The following is an 18547-nucleotide window of genomic DNA, read 5'->3' as shown; positions in this document are numbered from 1 at the left end:
ACTTACCTTCACAGCTCCAATTTGTTGTCATGACCAAATTAGCTGGCCTCAACAGCTTTGCAAAGCAGTAACTTGCACTGTAGTAACTTGCCATCACTCTGCTGGAAAATCCTGAAAGTTCCCTGGTGAAATTTCCTGAAATCTCTGACAGCTATTGCACAATGCTGGAAACCATCCTTAATTTTCTGTCTGCCTCTTCCACCAGGGAGATAAATCACATGATGCTAGTAGTGCCTACACTGACTACCAAAGGCAAGAGATGAATTCCAAAAGGAAACATTTCTGCTGGAACACATATTTAATTCAGTAAGATTCAAGGTTATCCAGAGGTTGGAGGCTGAGGCAAGGCAGATATCAGAATTAAAATAAATGCATTTAAAAGTACTATCAAGTAACTTGGTGTGGTGGGACAAATCATTACATGGCAAACTCTTCATGACGGCTACCCGATTCAACTGTTGATGTCTAAATTTAGAGAGAAAAACAGGAAAAAGGACTGAAGTAGGGCTAGCTTAGTTTTCCTACTGGTGTTACATGTCATATGTGAATATATTTATTTTCTTTAAGAGTAGGACAATTTGATGTTTAACCCATCTTTACAACATGAAGCTCTGGAAAACCTTCAACCACAAATTACACTGCTGTATTTCTCCTCAGTTTGGAGAAATTTCATTTTATTAGAACTGTGACAAAGATGTGCGCCAGGGATGAGCATTCGAAAACTTCTAGCAGGAGGCCACCATGCCTTTTTAAGTTTAAAGTCCTTTTTTAGAAAAGGAGTATGTATATAAAAGGCACATTGACGAGAGTACAGATCAGTAGATTTGGTGTCAACATTCACTCCTAGGCAGAAATTCTTTGAGGCAGATGTGAACCCACACATCCACAACCCTGAACACTGCCTCCTATATTATTCACAGGGCTTCAACTAGTAGTTTTACACTTTTCAAGTTTAGCTTCCTACTCTTGCCCTATCTTTTTCTTTCCATCATACCTGCTTGCTCTGACCCTGGCTGAATTTTTATCTTTAATCATGTCTGGTCCTTTTCTGTCCTGTTCATCACTAAAATCTTTACAATGCATATCACTAAAAGTGACCTTTGACTGTCTTCCTCAGACAGTTTGGGATTAAAATCTCATTAAATTACAATCTCATTTCATGACACAATGTATTCAACACAAGTGATTGTATTGTCAGTGCTTTGTACTGAAGCAGTTTTATTGAAAAGATCATTTTTTCATAAATAAAAAAGGATATATTTTAAACTTTTTTTTCACACACGAACATAAAAACTCTGAAAGCTTTTAGAAATGAAAATACCTATACAAAAATTGGGCTATCAATGTTAAATACTTAAGCTTTTGTTCCTACTAACTCAAATACATTTATATCTTCTATCAGTATAAAAATCTTCAGAGTAATGGTAATACCACAAGTATTTCCTTTAACTGAATGTATTCACATTTTCAATACGCAGCTTTTCCCAGCAAGTCTGATCAGTCTATGCCTTTCTTTTTCGTGGAGTTCCATTAAGTTCTGATGTGGCCATTTGCAGCACTTGCTGTTGGTGCTGCTTTGCAGGAGAGGGGATCCAATCTTCTGAGCTAAACAAAACACAGCACAGTGGCTTATAAACAAAGCTTTTCTTTTATAAATATATGTAAAATATATATATAGCATAGAGTTCCCACAAGTATAAACAATATAAACCCCATATTTGTACACAGCTTCTTATTATTGTATTTATTTTGTTAAAATGAAGAAGAGCATCAGGCTAATATTGACAATTTAACTACATAACCACTTTAGTTCTATATGTAGAAAAGAATTAAAATACTAACAAGTATAAAAAATAAAGATACATAGTAATATAGTGAACACTTGTTCTGAGATTCACAGAACTACTGGGTAAAATTTAAATAATCTCAGAAAAATGATCATAGTTCAGCAAAGACAATAATGTAGTCATGAGGAGAGACATGAGAAATGGCAGTTTCATGTCACTTTAAAGATACAGACATACAGATTTCCCAAATTTTTGTGTGTGTGTGTGTTCAAACGCTCATCAGCAAAGAGGGAATGAGAACAGATACATGGATAAAGAGATAACTGTGTTAAACACTTTACCACCAGTTCACCTCAGACAGTTACTTAGAAAAAATAGTGTAAGAACGATTCTGTTCCGTAAGAACAATTATTTCTGTGTTCATCTATCCAGTATTTGACAGCAGACCTTAAGGGTTTTCAGACCAAGCCATCTCAAATAGTTCTGGGTGTAACAGTATGGAATATACCAGAAAATATGGGGAATGTGATGCACAAAAGATGCCAATCAATCAGTTAATAAAGAGAAACACAATTAGAATTAGTAAGCAAATCTTTATATGAGGCTTAAATAGCAGCTGAAACTTTAAAGAAATTAAAAATTATCTTGAGAATCAGCTTTATGCAAACTCTGTTAATTGTTGCTTATTGAATACAAATATGAATTTAAAAAATATGCAGAATAAACTAGTTTTTGTTTTGAATTCAGATTGTGGGAAAATAATGAATTCAGATTCAGAAAATACTTACCTGTACGATTTTCTCACTGTGTCTCTTCGTATCCTCTTGGGAGGAATGGGGGTGTCAGACATATCTAACATTATAGGCTGAAGCAATGATTCAGCACCTTTATCTGATAAAGCAGGAGTCATACCTATGAAAAAGTTCCAAGTAAGAACCAATAACAGAAAAATTAAACCTGCTAGCTATAAATGGGCCCTATAACAACAGTTAAACCTTTGAAGTAAGACTTCAGAAATGTCATAAATTTTATGGTTACCTTATATCTGAAACAGAGTTCAAAGGTGACAGTTAAAACTATTTGCTTTCTTTATAACTGTCGCAGAGTAAATGCTGATTTTTTACACATTATTTGATATTGACATGAAAAACTTGTAATTCAGATAGACAATCCCTGCAGACTTTAGGGTGTTTCTTTTTATAGCACAATGTTTTGATTGTGTTTCCTTAGCAAAAGCAATTCAGGTCTTTGCTCCACAGTCATTTCCAAAAGCCTGCCAGTGTTCTGTAGCACGGGGCCAGCCACACTAACAGTTATATAATCTCTTATTAGTGAGATCATAGTTTCACGTTCACAAGACATGGACTGACCACATTCTTATTATCTGAACACAATACAGGGCAGTGTTGCTCTAGAGGCAATATCCACACCATTACACTACTACATACAGTTTTTCTATTCTTTCCTTAAAATGTGACATCTCTAAGCTACTAGTAAATGTTCACAATTTTCATTTCATAGTTTGAACTTCCTAGTTTGCAAGAGCAGAATACATCTGGTTGTAGTTAACTGTTCTCCTCCTATAGGACACCAAAATTACAATACAATAACCTACCCAATTTTTGTTTTACTAGCTTGAGGCTTTTCTCTTGTTCAGCAAGTTCCTGTTTTTTCTTTTGCATTTCTGGAGCATTCAATGACTGCAAATGTAAATCAAGGTCCTTATTCACACTGTCGAGTTTAATCACCGCTGCACGGTATTGCTGAAGAAGATCTAATTGAAGAATAAAATAAGCCATGAAACAATAAGTAAATGTCCATTTTGGATTTGGAATGCTACCAATACAACCTAGTCAATATATAAATCCACAAGAAAACGTATCTTTCAAAAACACTACTTGAAAAAACATCCAAACTTGTAGTGGATTGGTGGCTGTTCTTAAAATGACTAAAAAAAATAATATCCAATACTTTGACTCCTCTTTTCTTTTTGAGTCTACATCTTAGATGACAGTGAAGTATTTGCAAAGCTCTGAAAATGATGTGGGAGACTGGTATCACTGTACACATCTTGTTGCCTGTGTGCTCCAAGTGAAATTCTCTACCTCTGGTGACATTAAGTGCTTGTAGCATGTTGTGTTTTCAGTGCTACAAAGCAGAAGCTTGTATTTCTGACTTGGATTGTATTCCACCTTGTGGACCAAGTGAACATTTACTGAGTTTCAGTCTGTCCCTATGGAAATCTAATCAAGTAGACTCAGATAAACAAAGGTGTCTATTGTTGACAATCCTTTTTCCTCTTTAAACATGAGACAAAAAATTTTTCCACATCCAGGTCTTGAAAAAATATGTCAAGTAATAAAGGAAGGGTTCATGTATGTTACCCTGGATTCATTCATTTTACTTTGAGGTATGAGGTATCTTGCACAAAGTTTAACTGAACACTAAATGACCTTAGGTTTGCCATGTGGTGAAAGGTCTCACACAGAGAGCTGCTGCAGAGTGACGAAAGGCACTGCAAACTCTTAGTACAGCTTATTTTGCAAGTACCTTGCCAATGTAATAACCCAGTAAGCAACTTTTATGCTACGAACATTGAAAAAGAGCATGTCAGAACTAATGCTAAGTGTAAAATTAAGTTCAAAACAAGCCCTGTGTAATGAGACGCTGTCCTTTAAATGGAATTTTACTATGGTTTTCCTTTAAATGTATAATATCTATCTAAGTGAAATTCAAACACACCCTTTTCTTATATCATGATTGTTCCAGTACTAAATTATAGAAAATTCCAATTTAATTTGTATTGGGCAATAATTGAGTTCAACAATTGAAAACATGATGATAGACAAAGCATGCTTAACCCAATCTATTTTAGTCTGTGACTGAATTGCTTACTGTGTTTTTTCTACACATAATATATCTTCTACTGAAATGCCAAGAAAAGATCTTTTTAGTCCCTTATTTTTTCTCCCTACTCAATTGGTCAGTGCTAAGTAGTTTGCTCATATAAATGGCTACTTTAATAGGTACATGCGTTCTCTCCCCACCTCTCCATTGCACTGTCAGGGATAAACTGTCAGGGATAAACCTCATGTCCTTTATTTTTAAAACTAAGTATTTAAGAACAATCCTGTTTGTAAGTAAGATTTTTCAGCACTTTACCTATCAGTCAGGTCAGTTGTTACATGTCAGAAACCCCATCTTCTAACTTAATTTCTAATCTTTATTCCAAAATGAAGAATCCAAGCACATAAAGAAATGGAAGTGATCCCACAGGAAACAGGGTAGCTTATGAGATATTCTCTCTTGAGAACGCTGAAAAATTTTTCTACCACTGTTTCATAGAGCTCACTTGCACCTAAGAAATTCTAAATTGATAATGGTGTTTCCAGAGTAGAAAGACCTAAAACTTGTTTTCCAGTGATGCTGGAATGCAATCAGCTAAAGCTTCTCATGCTGGCTGTTTGAATGATTATTACTGCTTATACTCCTTCTTTCATAAGACTAAGAAAAAAGAGGATTATCTCATTATTATTATTTTTTATTTCAGGAAATGTAATAGCTATAAGCTTTTAAGAAAAGGCAAATTTATAAACAGAACACTGTACAGCTCCTACTTCTTAAAATAACTTTATGCTAAATTGAAGTCTTCCTTTCTGTATTACATCAGAGAATTAAAAACATAGACAAACAATATAATTTTGTAAGTTTTGTATTTTTATGACTTCATTAACCCACCTATCTGTGCAGAGAAAGTAGAGTAAAGTTTTGGCATTGGCGCTCCAAATACCATTCCTCTGAGTTTGTCCATTGGAGGAGCTTTATTCTGCAGGCCTCCAAATTTTCCATTGCTGCGAATCCTGTCTCCTTCCCTAGTCAGCAAGGTAGGGCAGTGTGTAATTTTTACAACCTGCACAGGTATAAAAACTGGTAATTAACTGGTAACTCCACAGAAAATCTAAGTTTAGAGCAATGCTGTTGTGAACCTGTGTATTTTACAACTGCAATGCAACTTTGTTGCCAAATGACAATGTATTTTATGAAATTATGTCATGACTTTGCTTTCAAGCAACAGAATGCATATATTAAAATTAAGAAGTCTTGTCAATAATTACAAAGACCAATTTTTTATTTTGTGTTCTCACATTTTACCAGAACTCTGAAGGCAGAATTTAGATCTATACCCAGAAAAAGCTGATTATCAATATATATTAGGAAGCAGTGGCAATCAAGTACAGTTGTACATTCTTTTGCTCAACCATTATTTTAATTCAAGCAAACTCATAAGCTGAAAGGAAAAGTGCCCAGTATCAGGACTTCCTCAGAGACTCTTGCCTGCTAAAACATGTACCATTAAACCTATATAAAAATGGGTCCAAAGAGATCTAGTAAGTTTCACATCAAGTTTTTAGTAAGTGAACCTGAAATTTCATCATGTGCCTTAGACTCCTGTGTTTTATTACACAGAGTGACTAGGAAAGTACAGAGGAACTTGTGTTTAACACTAACAGCAAAACTGAAGATGCTTATTTATCTTTGGAACATGGTCCCATGTGCCATGGCAACATTCACATAATGGAATTTGTTGAATGGAGGTAATTTTGTCAGTGCCAATAATAGAGATTTCATTCACTGTTAAGTGCTTTGAGACCACAGACAGTAAGCACACTTACAACTAACACAGCATTAAACTTGGCAATTACTCTAAGTTTTTAATGTATTAAATATGTAGGTCTGCAATATATCCGTATCATAAAATTTAAAGAAAAATTGAAATATACCTCTTTTCTGTAGTGGTTGGCAGCATCCAAGTTATCTATAATGATAGTATCACCCAAGAGCATACCAAACACTGAAAAATAGAAATTTTTGAGCTATGAAATTTCTCTGGCACAAAATAACTTGAGTTTTGAAAAGTCAATTCTGAGGCATCATTATTACATCTTCCAAGATAAGTGCAAGGGAAATAGCATGTAAATAATTTTTTGTTTCAACAAAATTCTCTTGAGGTTGAGATAGATATGCAATCCCCTGCTTTCATCAGAGAATTCATAAAGAAAAAAAAATAGTACGTTTAACTGCCTTTGGCATAACTGAGTGTATTTTCCAATAAAATACTCTCTTGACATTTATCAAGACACACATAATAAAATCCCAAGTTTCATGAAATTATATAAATGAAAACTTTTTAAAAATCTTCCTGGAAACTTTTTAAAAATCTTCAAAATGTTGAATTTTGCTCTTAGTTTCTTAATATGTTTCTTCATATTCAATGAATATGAAGGTTTATCAATGAAGGTTTATCAAAGATAAAAATATTCACAGGCCAATGATCCAACTGAGCATTAAGACTCTCCTGCTAATAAAAGTCTGTTCCATACAAAATCTAACAATGTAGTCATGCATGAGATATGTCAAGCAATGTGGTTTTTCAATTCTCCAAGGGGCATGAAGAAGAATTTATAGTTAAAAGTCTGTCAATATCTAACTTTCTGAAAATGCACAGGATTAAAAATTGGTCTTTAATAACCAGTAGAGAGGAATACTTCTATAGTGGGAAGTCATGAAATAAAATGCAAAACTTACTGAAGAAACTACAGACTCCAGCTCTCCATTTAAAGGAGCAGATCTACTTAATTAAAAAAAAAGTGTAAGAAAAGGTAGAGATTGCTGCACTGTTGGAATGAGTGAGAGGATGATAGTTTCCTAAACTGAAATCTACACAAAAATTGAAACATTTCTTACAACTATTAAGCTGTTTAAGCATAACATACACAGTCATATACAGTTCAGTCTGCATGTACTTAAATATATGAATTACACATTTTTGAGAGGAACAGAACTGGAAACAAAGCCTAACAAAAGGAGTAACTTCTGCAACATGAGATTAAAAAATTAATCTTGCGGTGGTCAGTTTTCCTGCTTTAAAGAGCTTGGGAATAAGGTCATGCTGCGGTAATTTAAAAAAGAAAAAACCTGCCATACATCTAAGTATAGAAAATGAAACTAAGACAACAAGCAGAAGAAAGTGGTCACTGTTGAAATTTTCACAGCTTTTGTTTAAAAATAATTAATGCTAACGCCCTCTTAATTTTACCAACAACTCAGGAGGAATGTACACTGGTATTGGCAAATATATCAGTGAAGATTATTGAATGGATTACAATTTGTGGTGTTTCTGTATTTCATTTTTTAGAAGAAAGAAGTTATTAATGATTTGTTTCTTATCATTTACCTGTTTGACAATGCTCTACGTTATCTGGAAATGTTAGCAGATCTCTGGCAAATACAGGATTTCCAATAGGCCTGAAGAAGGTTCTTCCATTTCTCAAGTGAGGTAAAGGTCTGGTTAAAGAAAACGGAGAGTGAGGGAGAAGAAAAGAAGAAAGCAATGTGTCCTTATTCTAGTCAGGAATCTCCAACTGAATTGAATGCATATTAACACTTCCACATTAGGTAAATGATCCCACCATTATCTGAAATTCCAACTTATATTAAAGATGTTTTAGTAATTGTTATGAGCCATTATTTCCAACAAATTCATATGATTAATTTATGGATAAGATTTAATGCACTGTATGATGAAAACTGAGAATTTGAACATTATAAATACATTTATACATCAGACCTTTTCTAAAGGGCATTCTTATTATATTAGAAGTCATTTTCACAAGCGAATTATTTTCAGGAGCAGAAATACTGTATTTTTTTCTATTTTTCAGACAACTGAAATAGCAAAACGAATTTCTATTATTACAGATGATCTTAGGAATGTATTCTGAAACTGCATGTTTGAAAGTTATAATCTGATTAGAAGCACTATAATTATTTTAAATAAATTCCTGTTCTAGAAAACATGTAGACATGAAGAAAAAAAAGACTGTCTTATTTTTTTAACAGAAACACCTTATTAAATAAAGAACATCACAAAGCAGTTAGACGTAAAGCTGAGATTTCAGCTAACGCTTCAAGTGACATTACTACTGCTATAATAATGAACCCAGAAACTGGATACTTCAAATCTTTAATTAAAGTTTAAAAGTCAAATTAGACAAGAAATCAGAGTTAAAGAAGTATGTAATACAAATGCAGAACTTTCATTGTTTTTTCTCTACCTGCTCCAATCTGGAAGTGTCTTCTTGTAAATAGAATCAAGGGGTAACACTTGTTGTCGACCTTGAGTTTCATCGAAGATAGAACGCGCAGCTTCCGTGGTCAGGGTGACTACACAGTCCATGTCACTTGCCAGGTGCCAAGAGATAACTTTTGCTGCTTCATTATCCTCAATTTGAGCTAAATGTGCAATCTGTACCACAGAAGTCACAACAGTCAAAACAGAAACCAAGACCATGTCCCCTTTTCATAGTAATCACAATAATCCTGCAACTTCAGACAGACATTTAATTCCCCTGTTGACGACTCTGTTAGAGGAGCTGGTCATTGGATAATTTTTCATCATTACAGCTTTCTGGAACCAACCGAACTCATTAGAAGGCTCCCTGTGAGAAAACTCACCTTGCCTAGAATATTCTGGTTGCCTTTTGGATAGTTTGGGAGGGTACAAGCTCTCCTTGGCTGCTTCATTACTCCTTCTTGTTCCAACATCTTTTGTTTTAGAAGAGAATCCACATACTGAAGCTGAGAAAGAAAATTTAAAGTTGGCAAGCATGTGCCATCGGACTGAGCAGCAGAAGTAGTTATCTGTCATCAATTAACTTTCTAACAATAAACATTCAATAATCTGAAACAGACTTTTAATGTATAAGAGACCACTGTGCACAATCCCAGTGAAGAGCAAAGGGAAAGCTCACTGCAATTGTGACCAAACTTTGAATAACTCCTTTTCTTCCTTTTTTAATTTTTAAGGATTTCAAGCAGCATTTCACAAAGAACTATCATTGCTTGACTAGAGATAAAAGTGAAGAAAGTTTAAAACAGCAGGAAGAGACAATCATGAATGCACAAAAAGAAACCATTTCAGAAGGGGACTATGGCCAGGCCTGAAAAATTTAGCCAGCAGGGGGAATTTCAGTACTGTGACTGCAATTTAATTCTACTGATTTGTGATCAGTGAGTATAACTTGGTCTTATTTGATCTAAAGATAATTGTTTACATAGGTGTTTTTCCCCTAAATGTTAGTAAGTTTGAAAACCTTTAAAAAGTTTCTTTAAAATATAATTGGATCTTTAAGGGAAATTAGCAATGGGGTACATTGCCTTGAATATTTCCAAACTTATTTTTACATGAACTTTGGTGATAACATATGCAATTCTCCAATTGAAAAGAAGTGTTTTCCTTTGGCTTACTTATGCCAGAATATATATATCCAATGTATATTGACCAGCCTCCAAAAACCCATTGTAACATCTGGCAGTACCAGTAACACTGTAACTTTAGCAGAAATATGACCAGCAGAAAAACAAGAACAGGATATAAAAGAGAATGTTTCTGTAAGTTCTTTAGTGGTTTTTAAAAAGATCATCACATTAACAGAATGATACCAAAAAAAAAAAAAAAAATCTTGAGTTTGACATTGTTCCACAAATTTTCCTAAAGTTTAAATTTTCATTGTTTTGGTAACAGGTGTGATTCAGCAGTATTAGTATTGATATATTATTGATTTCAATTTTAGAGATGTTAATGGAGTTTAGTAAGAAATAAGTCATACTATGTTCATTTGTGGTAATTCAATTTGGTGCATTTTCAGTTCATTTTTCAGGAGAGCTTCTCTTGTTTCAGCCTCTTTAACCTGACCTGAAACAAAATCAAAAGAGAGTGAGGAAATGACAGAAAGCAATGGAACACTTACAGAATTTCTGGCAATTTCAGAATTTCAGAATTATGCCAGCTGCAACTGACCCTTATCTACTTCTTAATTTCAGCACAGAATATCAGAATTTTTTCACAAAGATCTTGCAATTTTGTCCAGCTTCTAAACAATTTTAGCAGATGCCACGACTTCAGCTTCAAGAAGCAAAGGGGCCTAAATCTTGTATCAGTCTGAGAATGTCAGCTGCTTTTAGTTTTCATGCTCAATTATCATTGTAAATGATTCTCCAACAGGTGAAATGGCAAGACAGAAGAGTGGTGACTGGCAGTACCTTCTTTTGTCTGCTATATGGGACCCCACTTTCTGGACACTATTTCCTCAGCTCTCATATCTGAACTAATTAAAAAAAAAATGAGTAAACAGGTGAGTTGCTTTCTACTCTCTATTCAAAACATGTTTTTATTTGAAAATGTTACTTAAGCATAAAGTGTAATGCTGTACTCTAACTTACTGTCTACAGATATGCATATATGAAACAAAAAATTTATGTATTTCACAGTGGAATTCAGGGTTTTCCATTCATAATGGAAATATGCAGTATTAAAATTACAAGAAACAGCAGCATCTTCTATGCCAGTCTACTTTATTTACACTTGGTGATTACTTAAAATAAAAATTCTAAATGTAATAATTAAAACAAACCTTTTAATCAAAAGGCAGGATGATTCAAACAAAAAAAAAAAAGCGAAGAAAACATTTCCTTCATTTCTCCCATTCCCATAAACCAGTGCCCTCACACTACTCTGCAGTTTAACAGAACTTCATAAAAGATTACATTTGCTGAAGAACATAAACAATGACTCAACACTTCTGAATAATGTACACAGGGTTAAACGTGAGGGGGAAAAGTAATATTTAGAAAATATAAGACTAACTTTTTTTTAAAAGAGGATTATCTATAGCTCATTCTCTTCACACTGTTTTTAGGCAACTGTTGAATTTCCAGATGTATGAGCATGCAAAGATGGGAGTAAAAGGCAGCCATGGATAAAAGTAACACCAACTTCAATGTTTCTTATTTCCTTTTGATAATTCTGACATAAAACATTCTACATCAAATCAAGACCCTTTATAGGTAGGTACATGCAAGTAATTAGATGCTTCCCTGCAAGATATACACTCCTTCTGTTACCCTCTAATTGCCGTCTCTCATAATTCCAATATTGATTTTTCACCCCTTCTCTATATTCTCAAAATCATTATAAGACAGAAGTTGAATTCACAGAAAAATTATTTACATATTTGATTGAACTTACATTTCATTTCAGCTATGAGCTGATTTGTAGTATCAAACATCTTTCTGTAAAGATCTATGGACTTAGATAACTGGTCTTTCTCCCTGGTCAGTGTTGCCATCAGCTGCTGCTTTTTGGAATCTAAGAAATAAGCACATACACTTTTGCAAGAAAATACAGTAACATGCTTAACTGGTTTAAGCATTAGCAAAAATCTAAGTTACTATGTCGTTGTGAAAACATATTAGGGATCTAAAAATAGCTGATTCAAAGGAAAAGCAAGTATTTTAGAGCACTTGAAACATACCATTGTAAAACATAAATGAGAGACAATATGGTTCCAAAGGTTTTTTCAAAGCTGGCAGGTGTGGCTCAAAGACAAGAATATATTCAGTGCTATCTCTTCCAGGACTGTCTTCAGCCAGCACTAAATTCTATGAAAATAAATAAACATAAGTTTATGCCTATGCTTGAGGTTACATACAAAACAAACATTCTTCAGATACTAAATCTTGTAAGTTACATAACACACGATGTCTATACAGAATTACTACAGTTTTAAGTATTGGCTTAGAAATGTCTTTTATAACAATTAAAAGTAAAATAAAAAGATATAGATGTTTTATTATTTAAGAATTAAGATTGTCATTTTACCTGTTTAGAAAGTCTTATTATTTTAGGTTATGTATTTTATTTCAGAGACATGCTGAGAAAAAAGATCCTTTGCACTGTCTCATAAGCAAAGATGTCCTCAGGTGTACTTCATTCAGTATGTGAAATGCAAACAGATCATTAAAAAGCAAGACCCAATGCATAAACCCAGAGAAAGAAAAACAAACTATTCCCAGTGCTTAGTTAAAGTTACTGCTGTTACCATGGAAGTAGACAGCAGATCCCAAATGAATGAACAATATATGTCCAAACACCATCATAAACATTGAAGTTCTTATCAATTCCTTATTGAAAGGACATACTAAATCCTTTGCCTTTCTTTATAAATATGAGAAATATTGTAAAACCATAAAGGTAAACAGAAATAAAATTAGTAAAGGTAGTATTTAAATGCGCTGTTACTTTGGGAAAGGTATCATGCATAAAATGAATAATGCTTGTAATAAAACTCATACTGTTTCCACCTTTAACATGTAGAAATTGCTATTCAACTGGCCAAATCAAGAGAGAGGTGGTTGCAGCCTAAAAGAAGAGATAGATATAAAACCTTGAAAGATAGGCTTCATGGCTTTCAAAAATACTGCAGCTATATATTTTATCAGGAGAAGTCTGTAGTGGAAGTATATTTTCCTTAGAAAATCTATACTAACAAAAATCTAAACATTTTTCATTAAGCAAGTTTAGTATTCCTGAATTTGTGTCTAAGGGTAATAAACATGTCTGATTACCACTTTCATTATTCATACTATTGCACAAAACTGTCTTTATAAACAAGATGGAACAATTTCAAAATACTTGAAGAACATGAGTATGTCCGTTCACCTCTCCATTACAAGTCATATGAAAAGGACAGTGCATCACAACCAAAAAATCCTTTCCCCATGGGTTTTGTGAGTAGTCTGAAGTCAGTGAACTCAGTATAAACCAGATGCCTGAAAACTGCCTGAAGAGGGGAAGAGATACCGGGTTCACTGAAATGCAGTTAGTTCCCATGGATCACTGGGGAACACAAGTTACTGTCAAAAGCAGCAGGATCTCTTCAGATTGTAGTAATAAAAAGGAAGAAGCATGCAAGACCCCCCACCTCTCACCAAAGCAGGAATACATAAGTAGAAAAAAAAACTCCAAAGGCAGGGGGAGGGCAAAACAAGCGACACAAGACAAACAGACAACTCCCCTAAACACCATGAAACTCAGCACACTCCCCCCTCCATTACATAGGTTATCTTTGTCACTGATGGAAGACTGGAGAATTTAGTTAGCAATTATGCAACAGCAGGTTACTATTACATGGAGATAAACCAAAAAAAAAAATTATTTCTGCTTTACCAAGGAGTCTTAGAAATTATCCAGTAATTTTACCTGAACTGTCAGAGGCCGTATATGGGGTTATTATTATTACCCATATAAAGGTGTTCAATTTAACACCTTGTTACTACAGGTGTAAATGCAAGATTTGCTGAGTGTTTCGTTAGACCAGTGGTTTTAGCTGATCCTTTAGCTATACTTTTGCACCATTTCTTAACCCCACCTGCCTGGGGAAAAATGTGCTCCCAGACCAGTTAATTTATTACTCCTGAAACATGGTAGGGAAACCAGAGAAACCCAAGAGTGTAAATCAATCAGTATACCAATTTTATCTGATACCTCTATTCAGTCCCTGCATTTTCTTTTACTAGCTTGTTTTTCATACATATTTTGTCAGTTTTCTGTACGGATTAGAGTAGACCAGACAGAATTTGGCAGATTAATAACATTTGGCGTTAACTAGATGTTTCTGTCCTTGACTGTTATTGACAGAAAATAACTTATGCTGTGTCATTCAGTTTCACATATGTAGCTCCACAAAAGCAGACAATGTACTAAATAAAATATATTATGATGAAGTTCTATATAGGATCTGTAGATTTTAGGACTCTACTCGGGTCTTATGGTGGCAATTTCCAAGATGTATTTGGAGAATTTGTTTTGATTGCTATGCAGTGTCTGTCTCCATTTGGCACACACTGATGCTGGTCTGTCATAAAGCTGCCTCCAAAGAGGAAGTTAGAAAGGTGGCTGAGAAAATGTCCTTAAGAAGTTGGATTCTCCTTTAGTACATCTTCTAACTGTTGGAAGATTTCTGTAGATGTCAGACTTTTAAAACGTGTGACAACCAAATGAAGTAGGGGTATAATTTTGCTCTGCCATTCTTATATGATATTTCAAGTTGAAAACAAAAATCAATATACAACTGTTTCACCACAGGAATACTATTGACTGAAGTTCTGTATAGGCTTTTAAGAGAGAGACTGTGACCATTCCATTCAGAGGAAACTCCATTCAGCTGGATTTTCTTTGGTGTGTTTGGAACAGTTCCTGGTTTTGTGCCTGTGCATATTTTACATTGTGTCTTTGTATCATATTTTATAGCAACTGTGACAGATGGAACTTACAGGTTTTAAAAATTCAATCTGTATTTGTTGAAGAAAAAGCGACTGCAGTGATGTGACTACAATATGCAGTATTTTCAGAGTATGAATGATGCCAGAGATTCAAACCAAAATAAGGAAAGCATTTTTAACAGCCGTGTGCATTAATGAGTGAAACAAAGCATAAAGAGAAACGGTAGTTTTATCTTCTTCAAATGATGGTAGGATGCTTTTCTACAAAGTATATATAGGCCCACTACTTAGACAAAATGTAAAGAGAGCCTGGCAAAATTTAATTACGACTGTATGAAGAAGTCAGTCTAAATGATCTTAAAATATTACAGCCTGGGAATATTATAAATAAAAAGGTAAAATACCGGTAATATTAATGGTTTAACTACAAATTGGTTAAGGGTTATTCACATGTGAAATTCAAATGAAGAAAATATTTTTCCTGGATCTTCCTGAAGGTCCTAGTCCCCAGCTGAAAGTACCCGTACACTTCCCTTACTGGGCAAGGATAAACAGTTTAAAGAATGTCCTTCCTTCAGGTTTTCTGAAAATCACCAACCAAAGAGAGAAGAAATAATTTATCTACTTATTTCTGAGGGAAAGCTACAATATAAACTAAATCTCCACAGAACACAGTGAGGTGTAAGATTACTTCAAACTGCAGGAAAATAAGCCTCATTAGACACACTGTTCATGGAGCTGTGTATTTCAGTCACACTTACAATTTGAGCAGATCCACTCTCCAATGGAAACTCTACTGTACTGACTTTCCCCTGAAACTGTGGGATTTCTATATCTTCTTCATTGGGGCTTTTAATTTTTGCTATTACCCTGCCAACTAGATCAAGTCCAGTGTGGTTATTGTATTCATCCTGCAAATAAAAAAGAAATTAAAGTTAGTTTGGGACTGAACTAAATAATCCATTTCTGTACTGCCCTGGATTTATATGTCAAGGTGCTAGCAGGCTCTGCAGAGGGGTTCTGCAGAGGCAGCCTCTGTGAGAAGAGGCTGGACATGGCCAGTGCTCCAACTGATCAACTGCAGGGACAGCTGAGCCCCTCAACCAAAATGCTGTTTCTTTATTTTTAAGAATGGGCAAAAATGCACAGGCAGCTGAGGATGGGGAAAAAACAGAGAAGGAACAGTGGGAAGAGGTGCTCCAGGCACCAGTGCAGAAAATTCCCCTGCAGCTCACAGGGGAACTACACTGGAGCAGGTACTTCCCTGTAGCCCATGAACGACCCTGGTGGAGCAGAGACCTGCCTGGAAGGCCATGGAGGACTCCATGCTAAACCAGGTCGATAATTCCTGGACTGAAGCCTGTGGCAAGAGCTCACACTGGAGCAGTTCATGAAGGACTGTGGCCCGCAAAGGGACCCTCACTGAACAGGGAAACTGTGAGGAAAAAGTACTGGCAGGAAAGAGCTGAGGAGCTGTCATGGGTTGACTGTGACCCCCATTCCCCATCGCCCTTCACTGCTTGGGGAAGGGTACAGGGATCTGGAACAAAGATGAGCCTAGGAAAGGGTGGGGCAGAAGGCGTTGCTTCAGTTTTTTGGTCTTTGTTTCTTATTACACGAATTTTTTTTAACTGGTGACTAAATTATTTTTCCTCAAGCTGAGTCTGCTTTGCTATTGTGGTAGCTGGTAAGTAATATCCTCTTATCTCTGTAAACACTCGAAGTTCAAGAAACCTTATTTTTTGTAATATAGGACTTCTAAGAGAAACTGTCCCTGGAAAGAAAAATCATGGAGAGAAACATCTGCTGTACATGTGCTTTCCCACTAGAATCTATTCTTGAAACAACTATTTTCTGTGGCAACAAGACATGGATTTCAATTGAGATACCTGACAGCAAAGACCAAACATTTCAGTTTTGTCATCTGTATGTATGTAAATGAAACAAGATGGACCAGTCATATGCTGAAAAATCACTGGCTAACATCTTTTTTATGAAGTGAATCTGCAAAGAAACAGTAGCAATGCCTTACAGCAAAATTCAACACAGTTTTAGCAGTCTTCTATATTTCCCTAATTATGATTTTATATGAAAGTATAGTTACCATTAAATGGAGGTATAAATCCTTGACCAGTGTACGGCTGGTAAGTGCTCGAACATTGGAAACTGCTGGAGTAGCTGGTAAAGAATCAGGTAACAAGCGTACAGGGTCATTAGGTACAACTTCAACTATAATCTAGCAGAAAAAGGAGGAAGAATAAAATAAAATAAAGACTGATATAATTAATTGCAAATCACCTGCACACTTGGGTTGCTCAAAAAACACTGAAACAAATGTATGTGAAATTTATGGACAGACCTGAAATAAATTAGGACAACCATAAAGCAGCTTCTGCTAGGTTGCAAATTATGACCTCTGTTATACCGTCAAATTCTGGTTATAGAAGTTAATGAAAACGTATTTGATAATCAACAGTTTGAAATCAGTAACTATCAAAAATAACAATACAATTATTTTCAAAACTTGTGAGTGAAAGTATTTGTATTCTGAACCTACAAAGTATCATAACACTGCACCCAGATGATTCTGTATTACGTGTTCTTGGCTACCTGTAATTAATTAGAGATTCAAACCTGTTCACTGTTGAGCATATTTGTCTTATCCATTGCAAAGGTAAACTGGATAATGTAAGTGCCCTCTCTCTCCGGAACCACTTTATCCCTAAAAAAACCAAAAATAAAACCCAAGCAAACATGAGTCAATATTGAAGTCACAAGTATGTAAGTACTCCAGCAATTCAAACTCTGACTTCCAAACTAGTTAGAAAGCCCTATTAAGGCATAATACTCCTCCTTCAGCAAGGCCATCAAAGTTCCTCCAGAATTAGAGTAAGGCTTTTGGAAGCTTGAATGAGGAAGAGTTTGTCTCTTCTAGATGACAGAAGTTTGTCATGGCCCTATTGTTCAGAAATCTGCAAGTCGACATAATTTCATTTCCTATTCAGAATTTTCATAAAGCTACCAGAACAAAACATAGACATGTCTAGATCTGGAACAACAACCATTTCTATCCAAATCTAATAAAATTTTCATAAAATCAGAGTAGCTAATTCCTTCCTTAGTCAGATCGTACAAAGCTGGGTAACTTGGACCACTGGTCAAGGCTGAGTATAGTGAGAGAGAAAAAAAGTTTTCATTCTACCTTACAGCATTCCATAGCGCAGACTACTGGCAAAGAACCCCTACCATCAAAACACAAAGAAAAGCCCAGACACCTGCAGTTCTGCTGCTATGATTTCACCCAGCAGGGAAGGCCACATGGCATCCAGAGGATTTCTGCAGTGTTTAGCAAGGAATAACAGTGAATTACAAATGTTTACAAACTTTTGAAGAGATGCAAACAGCCAAGATTCAGGTATTTCTCCAAGGACATATGGCACTCTTGACTTGATTAATGAAATTCTTGTTTTCAACATACAGTATTTTTAACTGTTTTGTCAACATTAGGCAATCTTTTTCTTCTGATTTTGTTTGGGAAGGCGTAATATGCAAGATTCCCTGGAATGCTTAACTTGGAAAGAACAAAACCCCAAAGCTTTAATATTTCTACAACAGGCCATGACTCTTCCTTTTTTAGA

The 18547-nt window shown here is 35.0% G+C and overlaps 1 protein-coding gene across 1 annotated transcript in view; it reads right to left on the bottom strand.

Moving 5' to 3' along the window:
• Positions 1-302: 302 nt before the first annotated feature.
• SMCHD1 (structural maintenance of chromosomes flexible hinge domain containing 1) overlaps positions 303-18547 on the bottom strand; it is a 68393-nt gene continuing 50148 nt past the window's right edge. Inside the window, exons 32-45 of the mRNA XM_066184431.1 lie at positions 17544-17631; positions 17014-17145; positions 15671-15820; positions 12161-12287; positions 11875-11994; positions 10457-10542; positions 9303-9425; positions 8903-9093; positions 8023-8132; positions 6569-6639; positions 5526-5697; positions 3403-3561; positions 2576-2699; positions 303-1605 (exon numbers count right to left, since the gene is read on the bottom strand). Of these exons, the coding sequence (XP_066040528.1) occupies positions 1503-1605; positions 2576-2699; positions 3403-3561; positions 5526-5697; positions 6569-6639; positions 8023-8132; positions 8903-9093; positions 9303-9425; positions 10457-10542; positions 11875-11994; positions 12161-12287; positions 15671-15820; positions 17014-17145; positions 17544-17631 (1756 nt within the window). The 3' untranslated portion in view covers positions 303-1502. The remainder of the gene's footprint in view (positions 1606-2575; positions 2700-3402; positions 3562-5525; positions 5698-6568; positions 6640-8022; positions 8133-8902; positions 9094-9302; positions 9426-10456; positions 10543-11874; positions 11995-12160; positions 12288-15670; positions 15821-17013; positions 17146-17543; positions 17632-18547) is intronic.

Source organism: Chamaea fasciata, unplaced genomic scaffold (genome assembly GCF_029207755.1).
Source record: "Chamaea fasciata isolate MVZ Bird 193981 ecotype frontalis unplaced genomic scaffold, bChaFas1.0.hap1 SCAF_1, whole genome shotgun sequence".
Lineage (NCBI taxonomy): Eukaryota > Metazoa > Chordata > Aves > Passeriformes > Sylviidae > Chamaea > Chamaea fasciata.
This window is presented reverse-complemented; position numbering and strand designations above follow the sequence as displayed.